The sequence below is a fragment of the Microtus ochrogaster genome, chromosome 1 (genome assembly GCF_000317375.1).
Source record: "Microtus ochrogaster isolate Prairie Vole_2 chromosome 1, MicOch1.0, whole genome shotgun sequence".
Classification (NCBI taxonomy): domain Eukaryota; kingdom Metazoa; phylum Chordata; class Mammalia; order Rodentia; family Cricetidae; genus Microtus; species Microtus ochrogaster.
In genome coordinates, this window is record NC_022009.1 from 38022201 (window position 1) to 38031687 (window position 9487).

At 49.2% G+C, this 9487-nt stretch overlaps 1 protein-coding gene across 1 annotated transcript in view; it reads left to right on the top strand.

The window, feature by feature from the left end:
* Rin3 (Ras and Rab interactor 3) overlaps window positions 1-9487 on the top strand; it is a 107383-nt gene that overhangs the window by 19275 nt on the left and 78621 nt on the right. The window contains exon 2 of the mRNA XM_013346824.2: window positions 8389-8596. Coding sequence (XP_013202278.2) covers window positions 8389-8596 — 208 coding nt within the window. The remainder of the gene's footprint in view (window positions 1-8388; window positions 8597-9487) is intronic.

Below are 9487 nucleotides of genomic sequence, written 5' to 3' on the forward strand. Positions count from 1 at the left end.
CTGATAGACTCTGCTAGTCACCACACTCAGGCGGGTGGACCTCGAGAATGTTCAGCAAAGTGGAAGAAACTGAACAGTGCCCAGGTCCACTTACAGGAGATACCTAGGAGAGGCGAGTCGGTAAAGAGAAAGCGCAAATGAGTGGAAGCTGCTGACGGGGGATGGGGACTGGCTGGTGACTAAAATATCCTAAGACAGCTGCACAGCTGTGACAATATTAAAAACCATAGAGTTGGACCCTTTAAGAACTATTCCAAAAGAGACTGATTGGTCAGCATATTTCTCGAGGTGGTGTGTGCCAGCCTGCGGCTCGTTGTCTGTCTGGAAGAAGCAGCGGACAGATGTTCCCACTGAGTGCTGTTCAGCCCGGATGGCACAAGATCCTAAGTGGGAGGTACACATTCTGTCATCACGAAGTCGTTGGGGGAGGGCTGTATAGGGGCAGGAGGTTGTCACCACAGCCCTGCAAAGTGCAGGAGAAGCAGAGTCTCTCTCAATGAATCTAGAGCTTAGCGATTGGCTAGACTGACTGGCCAATAAACCCTGATCCTCAGCACTGGGATTGCTGGTGCACATTGCCACCCCCAGCTCAGTCCTCATGCTTTCACCCATCCCCCTCCGTCCCAGTCCTGCCTGTTGTCTCCTCAGCCTCGCCTCCCCCTGACACTGGTCCGGGGACCTCATCACATTTAGAGGTTGTCATTTGCTTCGTCCGTGATGGCCTGAGTTCTCGCCTGTGCTGCCTCCGTTAGTTCTTCACTCAGCACTAAGGCAGATGGTATAGTCTCCTGGTTATCCCAAGACCATGAGGCTCGCAGGGTGCAGTAGCCTCAGAAGGAGGGTCTATCTTCCCTGGGACTGTGGCCTGCCTTATGCTACTGTGAATATCTTAAGTCCAGGACGTCAGGTCTGATGGCCCTCGGTATCGGCTGCTGCTCTTTGACCCAAGTGCTGTAGCTGTCACAGGAGAGAGGAACAATCCCCAATGGCCTTCTCGGGTTTCTGCCACAATGTCCTAGAGATGGCTGCCCAAGCTGCTCCCTAAAAATGCGCTGGACTCCAAATCTCTGGCCATGGACTGCCCCCCCCCCCAGGCTGGGCTCTCCAATTCCTTCCTAACATGGATGTGCAGGCTTCTGACCTGACTTCAGAGCTCTGAGGAGGCAAAGCACAGATGTCAGCCACATGGCAACTGAGGATAGTGGCTGCTATCAGGCTACCCAGGAAGGTGGTGAGCCCCTGTCCCTCCCCTCCATCTGATGGGGTGAAGGGCTGTGCCGGCCGGAGGGAAAGATTTGGGTTCCTCAGACTACCTTCCCCTGCACCTCAGAGAAGGAGAGCCAGCATATGGGCTTTTTGCTTTTTCAAACAAACGTTGGAGCGCAGGGCTGGCGAGGTGGCGCAGCAGATGAAACACTTTGCTGCCAAGCCTGACGGCTTTAACTTTGAGCACCAGGCCCCACGTGATAAAAATAAAGAACCAACCAAACCCTCACAAGTTGTCCTCTGACCCCCACACTGTTGTAGCAGATGGGATCCACATCCACACACAATAAATAAACATAATTTAAAATTTTAAACTATTCCAAGAAACCTACAGAAAACTCAGCGATACCCTGTGTAGCTGCAATCCAGCTGTGACATTCCATCGGGTTACCATATCTGCCTTGTCTTTCTTTTTAGTAGTCTTAGAACTCTGGTTGAAGGTTCCCTCACCTCTACCAGGGAGTACCCTCACCCCCATCCCTTGCCAGAAAATTCCTTTACCTTACATACACAGGGAGCACTCTCACCCCCTGGGCCAGGGAGCACCCATCCCCCCTCACTAGGGAGTACCCCCACCAGGGAGTACCCTTACCCACATGGGTGAACTGTGGCCACAGAGAAGACACACAGCTGTCGTGAGTGCTTTTGGCCTCGGCATGCAGTTTGCTTATCGCTCTCCTAATTCTGGTGTTTTCATTTGTTTGACTTTAGGACTTTCTCTTTGGGCTTCATTCCAGGCTCCTGGGGTAACTGCAGGAACAGAACAAAGAATTCCTGTGGCAGCTCCTCTCTTATGGATGTGAACACTGTGTCTCCCTCCTCCTCCCCTCTTCTTTTCCCTGACTCAGCAGGGCACTAGATTTCTCAGGCCCTGTTTGTTTTGTTGTTTGTAACGGCGTAAACGAATGCAGACAGATTGTAAGAATATATACAGCTTTAATGGAGAAATAGACTTACAGAACCACCATTCCCGCGGAGACCAGGAAGCAGAAGCGAGCGCTGCAAGCACGCTCGCCCCAGAGATGCAATGGGAAATGAACACCAACTCAGTCTTCAGGCTTCTGACATTCTGTGCATTGGGTGGTGTCAGTTGCCTTGTGACAGCTGAGGGCTGGAAGTTTATCTGTTCATTTCTTATAGACTTGGCACTGTGTGGGGGATGCCCATGGTATGTGCAGGCATGGTACATGTGAGCAGGTGATATGTATTCTTGTGTGCATCTATGCATGTTAACATGGAGGCCAGATTTTGATACTGAGGTCTTTCTCCACCATTCACTGCCTTATTTTTTGAGAACGGATCTTTCACTGAACCTGGGGCTTGCCATTTTGGTTAGACAGCTGACCAGCCGGCTCCAAGGATCCTCCCATCTCTGTCCCTCCCTCCAGCACTAGGCTACAGGCATGTGCTCTCATACTTGTCTCTTACATGTGTGCTGGGGATCTGAACTCAGGTCCCCCTGCCTCCACAAAAGGCGTGTTACCTACAGCCGGCATTCTACCCTGGAATCCGCTTTCCTGGTACATGCTGCCGCAGCGGTGGCCTTTGTCACCATCTCTAGCAGAGGAGGTGCTGGGAAGTGTGAGTGATGGTGTCTCATCTCTCAGATCTGACAGACTGTCATGTGAGCGGGCACAACCTTCGGCTCCGTGGAGCAGATGAGGAAACTGTTGGTTTAAGATGATTTTCATCACGGAAGCAATGTGAATCATAATGATTCGAGCATATCTCAGAACTGTCTATAGTGACGCCTTGAGTGCCCATCTGGAAATTATTCCTTGTGTATATTTACATGTTTCTGTATGTATCTGTTCCCAAATAAGATTTTTTTAAAAAAGATTATTGAATTTTCTTTGCCAGCTACTACAAGGATATTATGCAAATGTAGAACTTAAAAAAATCACCTTTTTCTAAAGTTAAAGGTTTTAACTTGTTAAAAAAACTATTTTTATTGCAATGATCCTTTAATTACTTATTGTCTGTGGGGGTCTGTGTACCATGAGGTATGTGTGGAGGTCAGGGGACAAGCTGTAAGGGTCAACTCTTTCATTCTACCATGTGGGTCCTGGGGACCAAACACAGACCTTCAGACTGGCAGCAAGCCATTTTACTCACTGAGCCATCTCGTTGACCCAATTTTGGGGAACGTTTTAGTGCAATAGTTAGAAACAGATTTCAGAGCCTGACCCCAGGAGATTTCATCTTAGGACCCTTACCTTGATTCTACCTGGCAAGACCCTTTCTCCAAGTCTCTACATGGGTACTGGGGTTGAGATTTAGACTCTCTTTTGGGAACACAATTCAGCCCGGTACAGCAGTCATGAGGGTGGCAGAGCACACATCACCTCTGTGAAGCTCTTCCTGCCTCCTCTGCTTCCTTGGAGCCCTGTGCAGAGTATCTGGGCTTTGCCAGAAGGTATACTAATAGGTGGAGTGACACGGCTTTTTCCTGGTCCTCCCATCTCTCAAACACTCCAGTTTCTATCCAAAACTGCACAAGAGGTCTCAGTTCTCCCAGTAAAGCTTCCAGGAGCTCACCAGGCAGCCAAAGCCCCTGGCTCTTGGCCGGGAAACTTCTGTGCTCTCTTCCAGGTGGGTGGCAGTTAGCCAGAGCCCAGGCTGCCATCCCACTGCTCTGACCCCCACAGGGTTTCTGAATTCTTCCCACTTATATTCATTAGGCCTGTGACAGAGCCCAGACCTTCCTCACTGTTCTAGGAGCCTGCTCTCTCCATCCTTCCGGACCAGAGCTGCTCAGAACATCCCAGAGAAACTGGGTGCTGAAGGGCACTGCGGACTTCTCTGGAAACTGACCACAAGTACATGAGGCAGCAGAGTGTCCCTGGACAGCTGTGGGAGGGGAAGGCTGTGAAGCCACTGGAGCCATTGCTTGAGCCTTGCACCGAAAGAACATCTACTTGGAGGGCTTCTGTTTGTGGCAAAGCTCCTGTAAACCCTGGCCTATTTCCTTTCTGCTGTCAACTCTGTTCATGATGGCCCTGTCACTGTTACATGTCACGCCTGCTTCCTTCTTTATCTACAATCAAAGATTTCAGGGTGCAGCGGCCTCAGCATCTACTGTCAGGAGGGAGGGCGTGGGTGTCAGAGTCTCTGCTCTGCCAACCGATGACAGGCACAGTGCCAAGAGGGTTCAGCCACTGTCACTGACAGCAGGAGTCACAGGCAAAGCTCAGAGTGGGCCAGCTCAGCGTGTGAGATCATGCCTCCTGCCTATCCCCTGTGGACAGTTGAGAATCCAGGTTTCCCGTGTCATCTGTCTTTAGCTATGACAGATACCATGTGGTTCCTTGGTTTCTGTCACTCTTCCAACCTCGTATGAAGTCTACACCTTTGGCGTCTTACAGAATTCTCTAGGCCAAAAAACAAACAAACAAACGCTAAGGACTCTCTGAGAGCCAGCCTCTGTCTTGTTCATGCTCAGCATGGACCTAGAGAAGCCTCAAGGAGCTGACTTGCCTTGTAAGCATCTTTGGATACTGTGTTGAGCTGATCCATGGTGCTTGTCACTGCCAGCCATGGGGACTACCCAGCCTTGCCTGTCTGTCCACCAGCTGTCCTTCTGGCATGAGAAGAGTTCTCCCTGAGATTTGTTTCTTGGTCAAGAAACTTGGGTTCTCTTGGCAACTGTGTCTGTGTTCATGTCAGGCTGCATGTTTCCTGTACATTTGAACGCATGGGTTGCCCCCCAGGACCAGATGTGAGCAACACACAGATGTGAGCACCATTCACTCCAGCCAAATGTGCGGAGTCCTCATACCCAGTCCACACAGTGGGAGACGGTAGCAGGAAGAGGGGAATGAGAACGGGGAGCCCAGGCATAGGAACCCAATCGCTAGCTCTGCTGGATTACAGGTAAACACTGCTCCATCTTCAGCAGACTCTGCATCAGACTGGCACAGTAACTCTTGCAAAGCAAGGACATATTTTTTTAAAGGTAATTAAATTGAAGCCCAGAGAGGTAAGATAAGGAGCCTAAAGTCACACAGCCTGATTTCCGATCTGGGCTTCTAGTATAGCAATTGGACTTCATCTGAATGGCCTTCACAGGATGTGAAGAATTTTATCTCAGTTTCCTGGAAAAGTAAAGTTACATGTTAGACATGCAAAAGAACAGATTTTGCAGTGAACAGTCATATCTACCACTTACCCTTAATGTTTTTCTGTTTACATTATTGCATGCCTTCATATATCTGTAAATTCACTTTATTTTTGAGCATTCCAGAGGAAATTCTAAACCTCCCTGAATACATTAGCATATGGGGTGTTACCTACAGAGCTCAGTATTAGGTTATGGTTCTTTTTAGTACAAAATGGATATGAGCAAAGTAAACACGCAAGTGTAAGTATACATGTGTTTGGACTTCACATTGATTCATGGGATCTGTTTTCTTTTGCCCCTGGCTTTGATTTAATGTGGGCATTTGTGATTGGCCATGTGGTTTTTCATCAGTGGGTCTCTTTATTGCTAGCTGTTCCCTTGTGTGGGAGTCCAGCCTCTTCATCCTCCTCCCATTGATGAGTACCTGAGCCAGTTTAGAGTTACTGCAAGTTAAGCTGCTGTGACCATTTCCTTGCCCATCTTCTTACGGATGTGGGCTTTTGTTCCTTTGAGGAACATGCCAAGGAATGGGACCTGTCATGGAACCTGTGTGTTCAGGTTATGACAACTTGTCCTGTCATCTTCCAAAGTGGTTGTACCAATTTGCATTTATACCAACCTGAGAGCCTTCTGGTACCTGAGCCACCTTCAGCAAAAGGGGTGGGAGTGGCCCTTATGTCAATCTCGTTGTGCTATAGTATTACTTGTGCTTTTAATTCACATGTCTCTAATAACGAAGGATTTTTAGCACCTTCCCACCTGCCTACGGGTTCACACCCGTTGTCTTTGGAGAATCTGTTCAAAGCTTTTGACTTCCCTTTTTAATTGACTTGCTTGTTACTCATGAAGTATGTGTTTTGCAAATATCTCCCTCCAGATCAACAGGCAGAGGCGTGTGCATGTGTCTGTGTGTGCATGCGTAGGCCCACGTGTGTGTGCATCCGTCTGTGTGTGCATGTGTCTGTGTGTGCATGCTTCTGTGTGTGCATGTGTCTGTGTGTGCATGCGTATGTCCACGTGTGTGTGGAAAGAGAGGACAAGCTCAGGTGTTGTTCTTCTAGCACCTTCCATCCTGTTTTTTGAGTCAGGGGCTTGTGGTTTGAATACGAATGGCTCCCATGGGGTCAAATATTTGTCAAGCTTAGTCATCATGGAGTGGCACTACTTGAGAAGAATTAGGAGGTGTGGTCTTATTGGAGTGGGTGTGGCCTTGTTGGAGGAAGTGCGTCACTGGGGAAGAGGGTGAGCTTTGAGTTTTCAAAAGTCCAAGCCAGGCTCAGTGCTGCCTGTGAATCCACATGTAGAACTCTCAGCTACTCCTCCTGTACCATGTCTGCCTGCATGCCAACATACTTCCTGCCGTGATGACAATGGACTGAGCCTCTGAAACTGCAAGCAAGCCCTAATTAAATGCTTTCCTTCATGAGAGTATCTGTGGTCATGGTGTCTCATCACAGCAACAGTAACCCTAAGACACTAGATCTCTCACTAGCCTGAAACTTGCCAAGGAGGCTCGGCCACACGGCGAGCAAGGCCCAGACATCCGCCTGCCTCTGCCTCCTCAGTACTAGGACTGCAGTGTGTACCATCATGCCCAGCTTTTTCTGTGGGTTCTAGGTATCAAACTCAGATTGGTGCTTACATGGCTGATGCTTTACCTCCATTCAGACCTGGGTAGAAGTTTTCAACTCTAATTCAACTATTTTTTTTAACAATAGTTATTTCCAACATTTTGTCTCATACTTTTGCATATCAGCTGGAGTGAATCAAATTCCTGTGGGAACTATAGGCAGACAGGCAGTTCAAGCAGGAGACTGGAGGATATCCAGGTTCCATGCGGTTGATGGACAGCTGCCTTTCGGGGATTCCTTTCAGGATGAGAATGCCTTGGATATTAGGGCACTGGCCTGAATTCTTTAGGAAGTGGGAGCTGCAGAAGCTTTTGGAGCAAAGAAGCATAACATGAGGTCCCCATGACTCAAGTTAGAGTCTGGAACAGTTTCCACTTGGTCACCGGAGAGCAGCAGCCTACAACTCACGATGCCATGAGGACTATGGAGAGAGGGAGTGCATCCGCCTCTGTCTGCAAAGATGGCAGACTTAGGAAACCCAAGGTCTGGTCCAGGGAACAGAGTGTCAGGGGGCCCCTCCCTCAGTGTCTACTTAGAGAAAAGGCTCTCTGGCTCCAGAACTCCTGGAGTCCCCTGCCCTCTCTGACTTCACTTTCTACATGCATCCCTGTCACCTGCCCCCAGCCCTGAAGTTCCTCCTGGACGCCTCTTTCCCAGACACCTGCAATTTTCAGTCTAAAGTCACTGTGTACTGGGGTCCTCTTTGGCCTTCCAGGCCCCCTGACCTTCCCCTGCAGTTCCACTGCCCAACCTACTGCACCCATCTCTTCTCTCTCTGGGTGATTTGTAGGGCTCCCTTCTCTTTCTTTTTCTTACCATTTTGTACATTGTGGGCACCTGGGCCTAGGATGCTCTCAGCCTACATTTTCAGTATGGACCAGTCACTCTTAACCCAGTGACCAACATGGCAAGTCCCACTGAATGGCGCAGGTCTCTCTTGTTCGTGGTGGTGACTACATGGGCATGGACAGGTCAGAATGGAGCTAGCTGTATACAAGCCATGTGTACTTTTTATAGCCTGCCAGTTGTTCTTCAACTAAAAGGTTTCAAACCCTTCCTCAGGGACCTACTCAGATGCCACCATGCTTCTTTGAGTTCACCTGGGCTGAAATTAGCCACGGTGTCCACTTGACTCCTGTTATTTTTAGTCTCTTCTTGTGCCTTAGCTGGCGGCTTCTATGTATGTCTTACTTGCTATAATGAAACATGCCTTACATGGAGACTCAGCTGTTGATATCATTTCTCCAAAGGGCCCTGGCCACATAGATGTTAAACGAGCAAATAGGGTTGCTTCAGCCCTTACTCATTGTTCACCTTCTCGTGGCTCTCTGAAGAATGCGCTGACCATTTCCTTCTGTGTCCTGTTTTCAGCCCTACTGCAGATGCTGGCAAAGGAGACGGAGAGGAAGACGAGGAGAAAGACAGCATGAGGCTTGGTCTGCCCGCCACCCCAAAGAACTGCATCTCACGCCGGGGCATTAGTGTCCTGGAGAAGCTGGTGAAGACCTGCCCAGTGTGGCTGCAGCTAGGGCTAAGCCAGGCGGAGGCTGCCAGGATCCTGCAGCGGGAGGTGGCTGGGGTAAGTCAGTTCTGTCCACCCCAATGAAGGGGAACTCAGGATGCACCCCACTGAAGTAGCTGCATGCAAACAGCTGCTGTTCGCTCTTCTTCCTGCCTCCCTCTGTTCCTCTGTCATGGCGTTTGTCTGGAATCAGCAGTGGGGAGGTGAGGCGTGTGGTAGCAGTGCCTTCTGGGGCATTCAGACACCAGAGATACAGGACTGTGCTGGCTTTCTCTGACTTTGAGGGCTGGGTCAATGACAAAGGACCAAGTATCAGAGGAAAAATGGTTTAGATGCCCCTTGTTTATGAACGAAGTCAAGAGGCCATGTGGTTTCATCAGCAGATGTTTTGGAGTTGGGCTTTGAGGTGGTTTCTGGGACTCGTTTTTTGTTTCTTTGAAATGAGAGCTTTAATATCTTCTCTCCACATGCTGTTCCCAGTACATGGGAAGAGAGATTGAACGGTAGATGGTGGATGGGTGAGTGGATAGATGGATGGGTGAGTGGATGGATGGATGGATGGATGGATGGATGGATGGATGGATGGATGGATGGATTGATGGATGGATGTGTAGTGATGAGGCGAGCAGGCCTGCTTTTCTTCCCGCCTGGCTCCCTCACGGCTAGCTTTACACCAGAAATAATTACACAAAAACTGTGTTCATTTAAACACTGTCTGGCCCATTAGTTTTAGCCTCTTATTGGCTAATTCTCACATCTTGGTTAACCCATTTCTAATAGTCTGCGTAGAACCATGGGGTGGTGGCTTACAGGGAAAGATCCTAACCTACATCGGTCTTAGGTCGGAGAATCATGGTGTCTGCTTCACTGCCTTCTTCCTCCCAGAATTTTGTTTTGTCTACTCCACCTACTTAAGGGCTGGCCTATCAAAAGACCAAGGCAGTTTCT